General features: G+C 36.6%; 2 protein-coding genes across 2 annotated transcripts in view; one reads left to right on the top strand and one right to left on the bottom strand.

The window, feature by feature from the left end:
- LOC137616543 (transmembrane protein 69-like) overlaps window positions 1–10342 on the top strand; it is a 99216-nt gene extending 88874 nt beyond the window's left edge. The window contains exon 5 of the mRNA XM_068346387.1: window positions 10305–10342. Coding sequence (XP_068202488.1) covers window positions 10305–10327 — 23 coding nt within the window. The 3' untranslated portion in view covers window positions 10328–10342. The remainder of the gene's footprint in view (window positions 1–10304) is intronic.
- Window positions 1–19098, bottom strand: part of LOC137616542 (spectrin beta chain, non-erythrocytic 5-like) — a 276452-nt gene that overhangs the window by 1595 nt on the left and 255759 nt on the right. Inside the window, 4 exon segments of the mRNA XM_068346386.1 lie at window positions 6932–6981; window positions 7343–7621; window positions 13934–14020; window positions 14745–14871. Coding sequence (XP_068202487.1) covers window positions 6932–6981; window positions 7343–7621; window positions 13934–14020; window positions 14745–14871 — 543 coding nt within the window.

The raw sequence follows: 19098 nt of genomic DNA, 5'->3' as shown, positions 1-19098 counted from the left end.
GGTAGAAATTACAAATTTGTTAAATTGAATTTTTTCTAACTATACAAACCTGAGTTCTTTATGTAGGAAAATAAATCAGTGTAAGATGGCATACAGCAATAAAAATGTTTAACAAGGAGTCAACAACTGTTCTGGTTGTTACCAGTGGTAGTGGGGAGAAGTATAAATTCAGGTCTTTCCTTTGCTCGGATCCCTTGGAATGAGCTTTCTGAGTTGATCACCACCCTGAAACGCAAGTCTTCACCTCCCACTGAAGTAACCACATTCGGAGGTGACTGTAGGACACTAGACCCTCTAATGGGGCCAGGTGACCCAGCAGGCACTGCCACAGATTGACTTGCAGCAAGCTTTGCATCGTTAATTGATGAGCCACTTTGAATCTAGCAATTCCTACCTGCAATGTGAAGACTTTCCCTCATGTTTGAGATCCTGGAAACCCAAAGATCTACATCTCTTCCCACTGAAGTAACCACATTTGGAGGCACCTGTTGGGCATTAGACGCTCTAACAAGGCTAGGTGACCCAGCAGGCTCTGCCACAGATGGGGTGTAACGAGCTTTGCCTCAATACCTGACGAGCCACACATTTTAATCTTGTGATTCGTATATGCGATGGGAAGACTATCCCTTATGTCTATCTGGATTCCAAGATATACCAGATTCTGCTTGGGTTTTGGTTCCAAAGCAAGTTTACTATGACCCCCAAATTGAGGAAATCTCAACAAGTATGGCTTGATGTTGGATGGCTTGATGTTGGAGTTTCCACCAAGTCTGTCAGGACTAGCCAATTGTCGTCTGGATATCAAATAAGATGAGTGCCGTTGGGGTGTGCTCAAGCTGAACTAGGGTGAATCTTCAAAGGAACACTTGAGGGTTGTGATGGCCTATTGGAAGCGTCCTGCCTGGCACTTGCCAAACTGGGGTTTGAGTTCCGCTCAAACTCAATGGTTCAGGGTACTCAAGAAGTATGGCGTGATGTTGGAGAAAGGTTTCCAACAAGTCTGTCAGGACTAGCCAATCATCTAGATGGCAAATAAGAGTACCATTGGCATGTGGCCAAGCTATACTAGGATAAATCTTCAAAGGAACAGTTGAGGGTTATGGTGGCCTATCGGAAGTGTCCTTGCAAGGCGCTTGAGAGACTGGTTTAATTCTTGCTCAAACTCAATAGTTCCTTTATTGTCTGCAACCTCGCCATCCCTATGAGCTAAGAAATGGAGGGGGGGGGGGGGGGGTGGAGAAGCCTATAGGTCTACCTGCCAAGTCATCAGCAGCCATTGCATGGCCCTTTCTAGTCCTAGCTTGGGTGCTGATCATATGTAAGTATGGTCAGTCTCTAGAGCATCGTCCTGCTAGCTAGGGCAATGTCACTGTCCCTTGTCTCTATCATTCATGAGTGGCCTTTAAACCTTTTAAACTTGAGAGGCTGTAGACAGACCCAAGTACAGCACCCAAAAATTGTATATCTCAACATGCAGATTGAAACTTGGGTACTTCCTTGAAGACAAATAGCGGGCTTACTTTGCGAGACAGCCTGGAAACTCGTGGAGTCTTGAGAGACCACAGTGGCGAAGCACTGGGTAGCAGGAGAATCATGTGAATAACCGAGAGCTTCAAAGAGCCAGAGCACTGGAAAATATATCAGGATTACGTAGTGACCTAGACTCGCTATAGGTGCACTTGCCTTGATAGGTGTGCTAACCCGTGTCATGCAATCTACCTCTCGGGACAGAGAGCATGAATGCGACACAGTTGGTTTAAGAGTGCGAGTAGGTCTTGCGTCATTCATTTAACCCAACTAAGCGAGCTAAATGGTGAGCTTACTTGACGAGTCAGAATCCTATAGGTAACTGCGTGAGCTGGAGCAACCTGCTTGCGAGTGATTGTCAACGGTATCCAAACCATCAGCGAGCTCAGAGGAGTGAGGATAAGGGTGTCTATCCTCGTCTTGAGCGAGTACACGCTCTCTGAGAGGAGAGCGTCCCAGGGGAGTGTTCTCGTAAGCACTACCCTGCAGATCCTTGGGAGGAAGAGGATCTGCTGGTGGCTGGTGCCAAAGGTGTTGGCAACTCACTTTGATCCAGAGTCAGTCTCTGCTCCTCGACTGAGCTGACAAGGAAAGGCAACAAGGTCGAGGCTTCCGACAACACACTAAAGGCTAGGAGAGCACTCGAAATGACATATCTGAGAATATGTCTAAGCGGAACTACTATATTACCACCCTGCCTGTTAGAGCCCTAGGAGGTAAATGCATTTCCTTTTACAATACAGTACAAGTCTGAGCACCTGCTCAGGTCTGTACTGTGTAGCACTCATTTACCTTTCACTCACTAACACACTAGTTTACTTCGGGCTGTGTTTGCCAAAAGAAAAAGGGAATTAGAAGTGTTACTCCCACAGGCAGACAAGTAAGGGTATACAACTGATCAAAAGTTGTTGAGAGCAAACAACCACTCGTGCAAAGAGTTGTGATTTGCCAACGTTTACTATGTCATGCCCTCTCTTCAGAACATGCAAACCGCTAGTAATATAGTACATCTAATACAGTTCTACTGAGAGTGAACTAGCGAAGGGGCTACCAAAATAGTGAGAAATTGCTAAATAGATCATTGATAACAAGCACAGGTGGAAATGTTCCATAGATGTTTGCATCATCAGCAGAGTGTAAATGATACAAAGCCGATTGCCGCGTGGTGTCATCCAAATTTCTGCTTGCCAAGACCAAAAAGTTAAAGATTGCCATCGATGATTGCTCAAGAAGAAAACTCGACTGTGGTCAACTTAGTAGTTTCTTCATCCTCGATGGAGGGCTGGCTAACCTCGTTTCTTCCAATGGAAAAGAAAAGAACGGCAAGAGTTTCCAATAAAACTCTCAACTAACAGTCTTGAAGACTATGTATTTTGATGAAAAGAAAATGGTTCAGTTTTCACTTGTTTGATCATCATCAGCTAGCTGACTACTTTCCTGAGACAAATAACTTTAATGTGCGAACAACAGCTTATACAAAAGCCTACATGCGTAAGCTCTTCAGGAAAACAATGTAAGTGAAGGGGAAAAAAAAACAAAAAAAAAACACTCGTCTGCTTCCATGCTCCAAGATAAATCTTTAACCAACATAAAGAATGAATGGCGTCAGGATATTAATCAAATCTCCAACTCTAGGGCATTATTCCAGACTCTAATCCATATACATGGAAATAAAGCTAAGAAAGTCAGCCAATGTGGATGGATATCTATCTTCAACCACAGCTGAAATCAAAGTGAAGGTATGAGTGAGCAGGGGGAGGGGTGCTACCACTGGTAACAGCCAGAAAGGTTTTTGAGACCTTGTTAAAAGCTTTTATAGACGTGTGCCAGGCTTGCGCTGATTTCTTCTCCTATTTAAAGAACAAGGGTTTGTATTTGTGTCAGAACAAACTGATATTTGATCGAAATCGTAGTCTATACAGAATGGTAAATGTACAATACATTGGATCCTTATCCTGAATTTCTCAATTACGATATATTCCATGGATACCCTTTGTTTGGTAGCAACTCCATCTCAAACAATTGTCTGTATAAAATTTTTTTTTTAACTATTAACATGAAATTATAACTTTTTTTTTCCTTTTTTGGGGGGCATACACTTCGTCAGTATTTTTTTGGTTGCACTTTGATCCTAGAAATAAATTTTAAACAGGCTTCGGTCACAAACTACCACTAGAGAAAGGAACAAATGACCTTAAAAGGTTATATAAAAAATAATGGCTAACTGAAGGAAGGCTACCTGGTCAAGGTGAGAATACCCAGTAGCTACACATGGAAAAAGGATGCTAAGAATTAGATATTAACAGACTTTAATGAAGTATGAGACCTTCAAGATAAAAGATAATAAATTATGTAAAACTAAATTCTTCTGTGAAAAGCATAAACTCGTGTCATGAAATGGCATACAGTACTTCTACGATGATGCACCTCCCAACCCTGGGTTATGAATCAGGCCACAGATGAAGGGTATGGGTGTAAAGCACTAAATGAGCTAAAGTAATTTTGTCCCAAATCTTCACAAAATTTGTCTTGGTCATACGATAACTAGTAACATTTCTTTACAAGGAAAGCTTCAGTACTTCACAATGAATTCATATAATTTTTATTTTTTGTCTAGTTTTAGTGATTACTTTTTATATGCTAGGTAGGAGCATTAATCTCAAATGACAGTGAGAAAAGAGAAACCCCTTGAAGCTACTGTATACATAATTTGAAATGAACAAAGAATTGAAAATCACCGAAGGTAAAACCAAGGTTGTAAGCAGATTTTTATGTGAAAGTATTATCTTTGTGTTTGGCAAATGCAATATTAGGCTAAAACTGACGAGATGAAGAAAAATCATCATGCAGTAAAGGCAGACACATTTGAATGTTTGCCATCTCCATGTAATTGAAAGAGTTGGGGAGGCAAAAAATTATAATGTAAAGGTTGAAAGGTACCTTATGAGCAACAGTGGGCTAAAGGACAACCTGATGTACTACAGTATTACACAATGTCCTAGACACGAAATATAAATGATCAGCCAGCTAGGAACATGGCATATCGGGTAATAACTGCTGATAGCTGCAGCTAGAGCAATGTTCCTCTGCCTCCATTTCTAGTACCAAGAGAATAATTTAGCAGATTTTTAGGGAAATCTTTAGTGTGTGGTGTGTGTATCTTGAATGAGACCCACAATGCAATAAGCTACCACAACCCATTATGCATATAATTAGTACAGTATGTGGTGGTTGTAAATATACTGTATTCAAAAGTTAGAGTGGAATAGAGCAAACAACAATCATAGTGACCGAAAGGAAACAAAGAAAAGCATAATCAAGAAAGCAATCGTGTGGATACTGTAGAAAAAAAAATTCATTCAGTACAGAACTGTAGTGGGTACTGTATGAAAATTGTAGTTGCACACTCAATAATGACTACTGTACCGATTTTAACATTGTGTCACAAAAAACTCAAGATTGCAAAAATGTCACAAGAAAAACTTAAGATAGCAAAATATACATGAAATGTTTAAGTAGAGCAAATAAGATTTGTTTTTTTTTATTATGGACTGTGACATGTAATAAGAAGGGTAAAGGAAACAAATAACAATGAAGGGAGAGAAAGGACATTGGACTACTGGCATGTAATAGTACCAAATTAGCAAAACTTATGATTCAGTGCTCTTTGTAGTAGAAACATAGATACCTGCCAAAACTTTGGGGACACTTTGAAAAGTTTGATCTGAAAATACAAGGAATTCATTGAGGACACATTCTCTCATCTAGGTAACCCATGGACAAGGAGGGTCAAGAAATAGAGCAATGTACAGTAATCACTTGTATAGTAACCCTTCCAAATGGAGTGAATTGGTACAGTAGCCTAAAGTCTTGAGACTGTACTAAAACTTTTTGAATAAAGTTAACTATTATTGGTCACGTTTCAGTCATTTATAACATATTATGGAATGGATATCAGCCACAGAAGAAAAGTGAGAATATTGAACTTCGGTTTGTTGACGTCATTCACTCTACATATTGCCAATAATGTGGTTACTTTAGTGAAAGTAAGGTTAAATTAAAACGGAGAAGCTTCGCATATGAATTTAAAATCTTTGAAACCTTCATTCATTTTGTGTTATTCAAAAGCCATAATTATGTGAAGTGGAAAGACAATCTTTAAACTGCATTATATCACACTAGCTGAGCAACCTTCTTACTACATGCCATCAAGTATAACATCTTTGTATAACGGTATAATTGGGAAAGGTTAGTAATACCTCATGTTGTATATCCAAGGAAACACTGTCACTTAGAAATAACTAATAAAGAATGGACAAAGCCAAGAACAAATACACCCTAACAAGAAATGCCCTTGTGGCAGGCCACACCAAGTAAATCATGAAAAAGTATCAAGCATCAACCTCTCAACATGGCGTAGAAAAGGGTACTGTTAAAATTGCCAGCATAGGACAAATTAGGCCTATTAACTGTAACAACCTGCCTCCACATTTGTAATTTAGATCTAACTTCCACAACCAAAAACAAGTGACTGTATGCCAAAAGGTTTGCTAATGTTTAATCATTTTCTTGCACTTATTACTCAAAACTGTTTCAAATAACTGAAGCACCAAGGACTTGTTTATGAAGCTACATTAAGCTTACCATCTACTTACACTTCTAAAATTGGAAACCTTCATCAGATTTTATTTTTGATTGATGTTTAGTACTTAAGCTACATTGTTAGTACAGTGCATAAAATGTATGGGTCGGGGGTGTCTATATCTGAAATAAAATTGATTACAACAAAAGTGAATATCTACAAGGAAGGAAAATACTGTATGCAGAACTTGCTACTATAGAAGCTATCAGAATACCATATACTTTTCATACTGTCCTAATCTAGAACAGAGTTATTACATCAAATAAAATATTCAATGTAATACTGTACTGTATATAATAGTCACTATGGAAATAGAATTGAAACCATACAAATAACCTTGCATCCATAGATCTTGCAATTATAAAGAGAGAAGTATTAGACATATGTATATTATTTAAACAACAGTCTGAGGTTGGGTATTCTTTTAAAGATAAAAAAAAAATCACGCACAAACATAGTTAAGAATGTCTAAGATACTGAATAACACTAAAACTATACTCAAAACATTTATATGAATTGGTGAAATTAGATAAAAGGACACCAATTCAGAACTTCAACAGTAAATAGCTCCTCATATTTTCAGTAAACTGATTATCACAGAATGCTTTGGATATTATTGGGCAGACAAAGATTAAATCAAAGGTTATACTTGTTTCAATACAAAAGACTAACATTCAAGTCTGCCATGAATAATTAGTGTATTTATAAATGTGTTATATCAGTAACAATAGAGTAGGTAGTTGATGAAGTAGAAACTCCTACCTGTCGACTTCCTGGTACACCATCATTTACATCTTGGTAGTGCGTTGAACCTGTAAAGGTTAAGACCATTAAATATATGAATGAAAAAAAAGGCTTCGAGAAATTGAAATAATATAAATAATTCTGCAGTCTACTTTACAATTAGTGTATTTCTGCTAGGAACATAAAGGTACATCAAGGCCTCATTTCTGATCATTAAGAGTTGTGAATTTACCCTAATAATACAGAAAAAACAAAAGCCAACACACAATGAACACAAAATAAAAATTACAATAGACAAAAAGTTAACATATACAAGCATTAACTACAGCACAGGCAATTCACACACAAAATAGCAACTAGCAAAACCATCCAACATGTACAAGGACAGTTGTGTACAGAGCCACTTGGTTTAGAAAAGCATCAACTGACCCTGTGGAGTGTAGGCATACTGTTGATGTGCAGAGGCACGAGACACTTGGGAGAAGTGGTGCGTAACATGGCCAGTATGATGTTGGGCTATCTGATGGTGGTGATGACTAACCATATGACCCATCTGCTGGCCGTAATGTGGCCCACCCCCATGGTGAGGCATGCCAGGCTGGTGTGACCCACCAACCCAAGAATGTTCGGCATATCTTGACCGACTAGGTGGTACAGGGGGACGGGCCATAACCATGGGTGGGGCTGAACTTGGTAGTGGGGGCAGTTCTGCAGAAAAGCCACCGACTGAACACAACACACATTCCACATATAAAAGAACAAAAACCAGGCACAAGACAACTTACAAAGTACTTGCAACATCCATTAATAAAGCTTTATGTATGCATTCAACACTTGCAAAGAACATAACACTATTAACAAAATATACAAAATTCAAAACAGTATGAAAAAATTGGAATGAAGATAAGTATTGTAATTTTAATAATGAGATAAATGTGTTAAATTGTGGAAAATTGTGTAATGGATCAAATAATTCAAAGGGAACTAATATTTTACTAAATAACTTTCAGATTTTAGTACTGTACACAATCAACCTAAATTGAAAAAAACTGATACGAATTTTAATCAAACCTTAATTACGGCTTGATTCTCTGATGGAAATGGGTTATATACTGTATTGTCTCACTGTGAGACCGATGGAACTTTTCTTAAGAATGTATAATTAGTATTTAATATTGTAAAGTAACAAAGCAGAGATAGGCAAAAAGACCTTGAAAGTGAGGGAAGGATGTTATGTTATAACAAGGGATTACTCATGTGATGAATCTAAACTTCTGAGAAATGAGTTTGCAATTTAATTTGTTAAAACAAATAATCCAAGTAATATTAGGCCGCTCATTCAGCATTCCAAGCAAAGCTTTATCAATATGGCTGGATGATTACCATCAGATCAAATCAAAATTGTTACACCCGATTTTCTTTTCCAGGTTAAGACAAAATTTCTGTCCACTTTACCTTGAGCCTCTTTCAGAATGTCCATCAACCTATGGCTACTTCTTTGCCTTTTCCCAATGTTGATCTGGTCTTTCCTAACAGTATTCACATTTCCACCACTTTTCCATTACTTATTTATTTATTTACTTATTTTTTTTTTTTTTTTTTTTTTTTACTGCTGTTCTCCCATTCTAATCTCATGGCCATTTCATCTCAGGTTTTGCAGTCTTAAAGCCTATTATCTAGCCACCACCTCTCTCCACATCTTTTCACACTACTGTATTTAAAACTTGCTCGCATTTTCTTTATACATGCTTATGTCTGATACATATAATACTATATGGTAAGCACTTGTACCTTTTTTCCTGTGCTTTCATTAATAACTTCACAATACAGTGAAAATCTTTAAAAGCCTGTCCTTAATAAGTGGTCTTTTTCACCATGTGATCTTTGTTTCTTACTTTTGTTATCCAGTACTGTACAGTGTACTCTAGTTCTTTATTCTACTTTCATTATGCAGTCCTGGGTAGCAGTTTGGACAACATTTGTTACACTAACCAAATAGAACTGTATTCAGTTTACCAAGGTACAGCTCTCACAGCATCCACAAATATACTTCCCTAATGGCAGTTATTCCTTTGCTTCCTTCATTTTGCTTGCACTGGTTTTCAGTCCTTTATTCTTTATTCAACTCTTCCATTGCTTATGCATTTCTAAAATTTCTTCCTCTGATTATACTGTTAATGAGTTACCATCATATGTAACTTTTATGAGTCATTTTATTAATTTCTATTTAGCTCTCTATTGATGTGAAACAATGAAGGATTAAATGCTGACCTCTGATGGACATCAAGGATTCCTTCAATTAATTCCGATATACTAGTCAATGTGTTCAGTCTGCATTTTAGGTCATGCTGAAGTAACATCACTTGTTTAATGGACCTTTTCTGTGACTGCAACTTTGGTCTTATAGTTTATATTTACACCATAAAAGGCCTGCTTCATCTTTTTACTACACTAAGTACTACTACTGTAAATATATCATTATAAAGACTGCCTAACATTACTGTGACATTTAGCCAATTTGGCATGTCACTTTTTTGTCATTTACTCAAGCAAATTCTCCAACATTTTAATTACATGTTCCAGCAACCCCTCATTGTTATTATTTCACAGATCTAACTTGTACAGTTTTAAAAACCAAATTGTGTCGAGGGTTTAGATAAGGTTATACAACACTATAAATGAGCAGTGTGTAAAGCTACATCAGTATCCTCAAGTTCTGCAATCATCAAAGTCAAACCAGACCTTTAGGACATCTATGCTCATGTGTGAAACCAACAACAAAAACCAGCCGTAACACTTTTAAAAAGCTTCCAAGCAATAGGAATATCTTATTAACTTTCAATTATAAAGCAGATTTTTATGATAAAATTATGAGAGTACTACAATTTAAAAAATATAATATGAACTTAACAATCATAAAAATGCAGCAGCTAATTTATCAATTCTTATAAAACAAAGGGTTCCAGTTCTTAGTTAATTGCATCAGCGCATCACTTGTGAACTCCATTTTATTTTCCTCCTCCATATAAACAATTCATCATCATGGATAATCCCTACATGTTTATGATAAAGTTGGGAAGGTTTAAAATTAATTTTTGAAATAGGAAATGGTATACTGAAAAATTAAGTTAGTTTTATCTATTCATTCTAAAGTGCTAATACTGTACGGAGTGCTGTGGTTAACAAGATTATCTGTACAGTAATTCTACAGTTTCAATGCAAGAACATATCTTACTCGAGAAATGACAAAAAGCCTGAGAAGGAAAAGGATAAGCAAAAATCTTTGCCTAGATTGTTAGATTCCAATAAATATTAGTGTCAAAGTCAAATCAAGAAAGAAACGATGTGAACCACCGAGTTTTATTTGCTTATCAATGCTTTCTTTCAACAGGAATTTGTTCTAACATAATATGACTACTTTTCAAGAACATGTTTGTTTGTAGGAATAAGTCATACATTTGGAAACCGAATTGTGAGGAATCATAAAAGTCGCAAGTCTAAGAAATGGATAAATCCTTAAAACTCCAACTGTCATAGTCAATGTTTCCAAAATAAGATAACCGAATCCTACAGAAAAGTGAATTATTAGAAGCACACATGGTGTCAAACCGACTGTTGCCAGACATCACGACATGTTGCAAATCCATGATGGCATGAAGAGTTGAATTACAAAGAGGATGAAAAACCAATAAGAAATTGTCTCTCAGCATTTAAAACCTCACACAAGGGAAGAATTAGCGGGCAGAGAAAGTTCAAAGGTCGATATGCAAGTTTAGTTTGATGTAGAGTAACTGGTAATCTTATGTCATTAAACAATTGCTTAATTTACCTAACCACCCCAACTCAACATCTGGTTGAATACTCCTTTTCTTTGGCATTATTTTGCTTTGATATGTGGATTTATTTTTTTTAATAGCATAAAACACTGGTCTACGTAATTAAAAAGTTACCTAAAAAATGGAAGACAAATGTCAAAAATAAAGCGAGCAAAGGGAACCGTAGAAAATTGAGGAAATCATAATAATTGTGTAGGTAATTTATATATTCTAAGAAACACATAGTAATTATGCATATGAAATGAGTTCACATAGGGATAGAATAATTTAGAATTCAGTTCCTCAAAATTCTGGTAATAATGAGCATTTCCTTTCAAAATCTCAAACACAGAAATGAGAATACAGTACTTTCTGATATCTATGATAAATAAAAGTAGACCAAATAATGCAATCAGACACACCACAGCAACTATACACACTTAGCACAATGTGCTAATAATTCTAAGAATTGATAACAGGAGCAAAGAAAAAATCTTTAATCCCATCAAAATTTTCAGCAACCTTCTTTCCCTTAAGCTGACACCACATAATCTAAACAGAAGTAATATCAATTAAATCAAATGACTAACTAAGGATCATAAAATTCCAGTTAAAATACAATATAGTAATTTTTTTTCATGGGTAAAGGTCTTCAAAATTTCCTCCTTTGAAATTTTTAATTTAAATGATTGCAATATTTATAAGCTCTAAGGTGCCACATGTACTTCCTTTAAACCTTATGCAGGCTGTAACAAATGTTTCCAAACGTTGAGGTTTGCTACAGCTTTCTAGCCATGTCCTTAACTACTTATCATTTATTTTATTAATTATATAATAATAGTTTTAAAAAAAATCATTATCATATAAATACTATTTGACTCTTGTGCTTTCTTGTTTTATCCTTGTTTTATCTCCTTCACATAAGGTTTATTCTACTGAAGCTTCATTTGTGAGGTCATGGTATGTTTGCTTATTTGTAGGAATGTACACTATCAATAATGATAAATGAAATATAATGGTTTTTAATTTGCCAAGTAGACTAAATTTCTGCAATACTATTACTGGCTACACAGAGGGACAGAAAACTATGGCAGGTAATTGTTGAATCTCAATAATTTATATTCAGACGAGAAACCTCGATTTGACAAAGATATGGCAACCCCCCAAAAATAATATTCATCTAATTCAGTATTTTAAAAGGATTATTTTTTTTTATTAAGTTTAAAAATGAATTGTTTAGAATTGAAGACTTAATATACTGCCTGTACAGAACAAGAGCCTATTTCATATACAGTACTGTATTACAGATGTCTACTGGTACCCATTGGTAACCCAGAAACCAGCATACATCTCATATGTCTATATCATACAAACATTAATAATTTATAGTAAAAATTACTTATGCATTAAAATGCAAAAGATAATCATTACTTCTACATGATGAAGGCTTAATTGTGAAATTTAGTTGACACTAAATATTGAATCTATTGAAGTTTTTTACTACACTTGAAACCACCAAAATTATCTTTTTTTATTTATTCTTTTGATAAAGAAATGGCTTTTAATCCTCCACAAATACTTGTGTGAGAAATCTGTTTTAGCAAAGTAGAATTAAATAGTACATACATATGCCAAGGCACTTCCCCCAAGTAAATAGCACAATAGTAAAAATGCCATTATTTTTCACTACGTATTTGCCTCATACATTTCTAGCTAATAGTTAAATTAACAGCTATCTCCCAATTATTGTACTATTTGTTTTTATCTTAAAGTAATTGAATTCATGAAAAAATTAATAAATGGGCCCAAAAAGGTACAGAATACATATAGAAGAGCAAACATTCAATGAATGTTTCAAGGTATGCATCGGCAGAATTGCGAGAAATTATAAACTATAGGTAAACTGAGAAATGTAAAAATAAATATGTTCTTTTTGGTTAAAAATATACACATTCAAAGAAGTTCAACCATGCAAATAACAATGGAAAGTGCAGTCAGAAAAGAATTACAAGAGGTTAAGGATAACATACAACACAGAAGAAAAATCTGTAAGGTTGCTGTTTTACATAAAACATGCAATTTATATTAGTTAATTTACAATCATAAAATTCCATCAGTTTTCAACAGCTCCTCTAAGGCACTGTTGATATACGGTCATGGTTCATTACTTGAAAGTTTCAAAAAATTCTCCCAGTAATGTAAAAAGGTCACAATGCTGGATTTTATTTTCCAAACAACTTATGATATGAAACACTTAAAGTAAGTACTATGTTATATTCAGAATAATCGTGAGCTATGTTAAAATTTCAATGGTTGTTTCAAGACAGAGTGACATCATTAGGACAAGACAAATATTTGTAATTACTCGAAGCTGTATTACAGTCTTAGAAATGTGACTTCAACCCGACACTTGCAATAGATGATCTTTGTAAATTAAATCTATTTTTTTACTAAGATGGTTAAAATTTTAAAGATAGATCTTCAGTCCATAAAGTCCGTCTCTTTTCATAATTTTCTAAAATAATTTTGCAATTTTTTTGGTAATTTACACGAGTTATTAGAGAAAATATACATTTGATATGGACTAATATACTATGAGCACAACATAAGGTAATAGCAATCTTTTAAGCATTTATTTGTGGTTATAATAAAAAAGTTACAGAACCATTCTTTTGTCCTCAAAATTAGTGATAATATCGTAAATGGAATTTTAGTATTTAATAATTTCTTTCTTTACTCACATGATGTTCAAAATGCTTTTCTCTAAATTTTAACCTTTTAAAAAATACCATGTGTAACTTTTTCAAAATTAATATTTACCTGAAAGCTAAAATTTTGTGGTATTTAAATTTTTACGCTCAAAATTAGATTACTATATTTCATCAAAACCGCAGTGGTAGATAAAGAGCTAATATTGGCTATTTAAGGAAAATTTCAAACTTTTAATCAAGTAATCGCTATAACTTAATATTTTCGCTGCTTTGGTTGGATGGCAGTAGTTATTAATCAATTATTAAAGTACCCCTTTTTTGAGGAGATTATATACATTATCAACACTTATTACATGCAACAAAATTATTACCTTAATGTCATGAAAGGTGCATTTCAAACCATAACTAACATCGAGTGAATTCTAAGATATGTGCACAACTTCAAGCTTTGTATCTACATATTAATAAAGTAGGCAAATAATTACTGCACTTACCATCACCATTCATGTTTTCTGAAATGTCACGACGATGGCCATTGGGTCTGTCAGGTGGGTAGTTTTGGTAAGTATTTTCTGTGATTTCTGCAACAGAAACATTTAAAGTAATTATGGGTTCTGACAAAGGCAAAACCTATTTTTGGGGAGTTACCCACAGCACATTAACTCCCCCAAAATAGCATTTAATTTTGTGTACATTTACGTGTGTCAGAGGTACTTTAGTAAAACACTTAACTGTAGAAATATCTAAAAATAATTTTAATACAAAATCCATCTCTATCACTTCATAAGTGTGCCTTTCAAAGAATGATGTCATGAAAAGTTTCATTAAAAAATTTTAATTTTATTTTTATTTTATCCACATTGAAGCTGTGGTATTTATATGAAATGGTTTATATATATTTAATCTTATACATGCAAAGCAGCAAATTATCTTCATACACTTTTAAAAAGTAACATAGAAGTGATACAAATTCTGAATGGAAGGGCAAGGGTTATGATAAGCCTATAGCAGTATCATGAATTTTAATAAAATATTTATCTGAGATCACCCTATGCTTACTATCTGGGGAAGACAGACTCTTTATTACCCCTAATGACTTTTTCACTGGCAGCCTCAACAATTTGACTTTTTTCAAAAGCACTCTTAATTCATGCTTTTGAACTATCAAAATCTTTGAAAAATATTTCTTAGCCAGGAAAATTAAATGCCTATATACAATAACTCAGAAACCAACTTCTATATACTAAAAAGAAAAATGATTAACTTGAAAGACATAAGAAAATATTTTCAGAGTATTATACTAACCATATGAAGGAACGACAGAGATCCTATTCTGATATATTGGGCCATCATCTCCTAATGATGATCTTGAAGAACGATTGCTATTAGTACTTCCTCGAGGTGGGACTGGTGGTTTAGTTTTATCTTGCATCTGATAAGAAATGTTTTGATATGAACATTTTAAATATGTATAAAAAAGACAGCTCCTTCGTTTAAATGGTAAAATATTAGTGTGCCTATCAACATCAGTACAGATAGTTTTTTTTTCTATCATCATCAATACTGTTGATATTGAATTTCTTTTTTTTTTTTTCTATTATTATCAATACTGTTGCTACTGAATTTCTAAAATTAAGCAAGAAAACATTTTGTTCATAAGTGGGCATTCAGTAGAGAATCTCCCTTAAAACTGTGGAAATGGGAATCAAGCAAGGACCTTTTAGTAGAAAATTTCCATTATGGTGAAACATGTCACAACCATCAACAATACTGTCTTTATGGCCTGTCTGCAGTAAATAAACTTCCTAGCATACAAAAGGTTCACAAAAAAATTGCTTCACAAGGAATATATACTAAAGTAAATTCATTGGCTTAAAACAGATCATTAAACTCCTGAAATTAGTTCAACACTAATATGATCTAGTAAATGATCTTATACCTTATCTCCAATGTGGCATTAAAAAAATTGTATTTTTATTATAAAATAAACTTTTAAATATACTTACTTGGTAGTTACATATATATAGCTTTCATCCCGCGTTTCGACGCGGCACGACAGAAAATTCAATTTCGCGGAAATCGTCGCCATGACAGTAGGTGGTCATACATGAGCGCCATCTCTCATAGGTTATCAGAACCATCCCTAACATTCTTCAGAAATTCCATGCCTCTGTTTTCAGAGGGGAGGAGGGAGGGCCCTTTTATATATATAACTACCAGGTAAGTACAGTATATTCAAAAATTTATTTTATAATAAAAATACCATTTTTAAATATGTAACTTCCCTGGTAGTTACATATATATAGCTCATTGACACCATTGGTGGTGGGTCATATAATTATTAATAGCTACAATTAGTAGTACTAACAATCTGGTTCTAACCTGATAAGGAAGCTGGCTTCACAATGATACTGCCTCATTTCGCCTGCATTCCTTAAGAGAGTCAGCGATCCACTCAAAGGGCTGTAAAAGTCTCTGTGGGGCTGCCACAAGGTCCTAGACCTCCACCCTTGCAAACCTGGCATAACCATGGATATTGATTCTAACCACCTACTCAAAAAGACTAGCTTGAGTTGCATCCCAGACTGACCGGAAGGCTGCAACAACCTTCACAGACAACTTGTGAACACATTAAAACTAATTTGACTTGCATCCCAGATTGATGGAAGGCTGCAACAACCTTCACAGACAACCTGTGAACACATTAAAACTAACTTGACTTGCATCCCAGACTGATGGAAGGCTGCGACAACCTTCACAGACAACCTGTGAAAACAAGTACAAGAAAAAAGGCAAGGGTATATATCAAGTTATCGGAAAGAGGCAGAGGCAGTAGACCCTTCTCCAACTATGAAGCCGCAGGTGTAACGTACGGACCCAGGGAACAGCAATCCTCACACTGGGTCTGGACATCTTTGAGATAGCAGTCTGTGAAGATTGATTTACTTCGCCAGAAAGTAGGCTCCAAAATTGACTTCATTGATCTGTTGTGTTTGTAAGCCATAGGAATTACTACAGCTCTAACCTCGTGTGGTTTTACCTTAAGGATAGGGAAAACTTCTAACTCACAATCCTGGAGAGTTTCCCTTATCAAATCCTTAATGAAAAAAGACAGGGTATTCTTTGATAAAGGCAAAGAGGGCTTTTTAACTGAACATCAGAGGCTGTCTGCTTGCCCTCTCAGGTGTTTGGACGTGTGCAGATAAAAAAATTTTTAGAGCTCTCACTGGACAAAGGCCTCTCTCCTTTTCCCGTCCAATTTAAGTGAGATAGCTCTGGATGGTAAAAGATCTTGGCTAAGGTTGATAAGGATTCTCGTCTTTGGCGAGAAAGCCTAGCTGAAAGGAGCAAATTGCGTTGTCTCCATTAAAGCCCACCTTCTTGCTGATGGCTTTTAACTTTCCTATTCTTTTGACTGTAGCCAATGTAATTAGGAAAAGAGTCTTCTTGGCAAGATACTTCCAAGATGCCTTGTCCAAGGGTACAAACCTACTCGAGGTTAAAAAGGCCAGGACTACATCCAGGTTCCATGAGGAGGTTGGGTTGTCCTTCCTCTTAGTCGTCTCAAAAGATCTAATGAGATCTGAAAGATCCTTGTTACCTGACACGCCAATGTGTCGGTTACGAAAGACGGAGGCTAGCATACTGCGGTAACCCTTGATGGTAGGCACAGCTAGCTTCTCTTTTGTACACAGATACAACAGAAAACTCTGCTATATAGGCTATAGAGGTACTGATAGAGGAAAGTCTATTATTCCTGCACCATACTCAAAATATGTCCCACTCGGATTAGTAAACCCTAATAGTGGTAATGTTCTGGGGGTATCTACCAGCCACTCCATCATCTCCACAACCCAATGTCTCATGGGCCAAAATGGAGCTATCATGGTCATGCGGACATTGGGCAAATCCCTGAATTTTTTCAGGACTCTGTCCAGGATCTTGAATGGAGGAAAAGCGTACACGTTTAGACCTTCCCAGTTCAGAAGAAAAGCGTCCACTGCTTCCTGGTCTGGTACTGGAGAGCAAAATACCGGCAACCTCTTTGTCATTTGCGAGGCGAAGAGGTCTATCGAAGGTTGACCCCACAACATCCAAAGGCTGGTGCATACCTCGTGATGTAGGGTCCTCTCTGTAGTAAGAACTTGCCTTCTTCTGCTGAACAGATCCGTCCTGACGTTTTTCTCCCCTTCTATGAAGCGAGTAATCAGGGCTTGGTGAATGGCCACCAGCTCTTTGATATTTATGTGCCATTTCCTCTGAGACTCTATCCACAGACCCCTGTCGAGAATCGTATGCATCAAACAGGGACAAAATTGACCTCTCTAGTCCAGACAGACCAGACACTTGAAGCGCGCCGTGTGCGCGAACTGAACCGTGTGCTGATTGCTGCGAGGGATCGTCAACCGTAGTCGGGTGACCACCAGGGGAAAGTCCTTGTAACATTTCCGGAGTGCCTTAAGCGCGATCTGAACCGATAATCATCCCCAGAAAAATGATATTCTGTGAGGGTGTTAGTTAAGATTTGGCCAGGTTTACCATCAGACCTAACTGTTGCGTTAAGGGCATTATCATTTGAAGAGCCTCCAAATATTTTACTTGTGATTCTGTTCTGAGTGGTCAGTTGTCCAGGTACAAAAAAAATCCTTACTCCCTTTATGTGAAGCCAGGGAGCCACGTTGGACATCACCCGGGTAAAAAACGTAGGGAGTCGTGCTCAGTCCAAAACAGAGTGGTTTGAACTGATAATGGTCTCGAGGAACACGAACCTTAGAAATTTTCTGTGGTCCGGGTGTATCGAGATATGGAAATACACGTCCTGCAGATCCAAAGACACTATCCAGTCTCCCTGTCTGTTGCCTGTAAAGACTGACGCTGAAGCTTCCATGGCAAATTTTACTTAGCTGACGAACTTGTACAATGGACTGACGTCCAGAACAGGTTTCACACAAATTTGACTGTGTGCGTCCAGCATACGTCCAGACTCATGTCTGTGTCCAGAATGCCGTGAGGGAGAGACCAGACTGCCGCATGCATCCACCTTGTCGCTTGCCACAACGCGAGCTGATCGCTGCGAGGGAGCGTTGCTGAGTGTCGGAGAAATACGCTGTCCGATAATATCTTGATTAACGGAAGACCCTTTTCTTGGTCTATTGCTGTCCTTAGATTCTTTTAGACGCGATTTCTCTGCCCGAGAATCGTAAGCGTCAAACAGAGACGAAATCGACCTCTTTAATTCAGACAAATCAGATACATGATGAGCGCCGTGTGCACTAACTGAACGATGTACTGATCGCTGCGAGGTATCATAAGATACTTACAGCGCGCCTCGTGCGCAATCTGAATCGTGTACCGATCGTTGTGAGGGATTGTCAACAGTATTCGGGTGTACACCAGGGGAAAGTCCTTGTGACATTTCCTATCAACAGAATCGCTCGGGGGGACGTTCGATCGCTGATCAAGGTCTGAGATCTCCCTTAGCCTTTCGACTTTCCTTCTCCCAGGGGCTGGGGAGCATGGACGGGCTAGGAGTATGACGGACACGAACGAACGCACCCTCCACTGCACTGCGTCATATTACGTGACATTGAACACTAGCACTTTTAATTATTTCACGTTAGATCTTAATAGACCTTCCCGGTGCGAGAGATTATACTTT

Source organism: Palaemon carinicauda, chromosome 22, assembly GCF_036898095.1.
Source record: "Palaemon carinicauda isolate YSFRI2023 chromosome 22, ASM3689809v2, whole genome shotgun sequence".
Taxonomy (NCBI): Eukaryota; Metazoa; Arthropoda; class Malacostraca; order Decapoda; family Palaemonidae; genus Palaemon; species Palaemon carinicauda.
The sequence above is the reverse complement of the archived record's forward strand: the minus strand, read 5'-3'. Positions and strand labels throughout refer to the sequence as shown.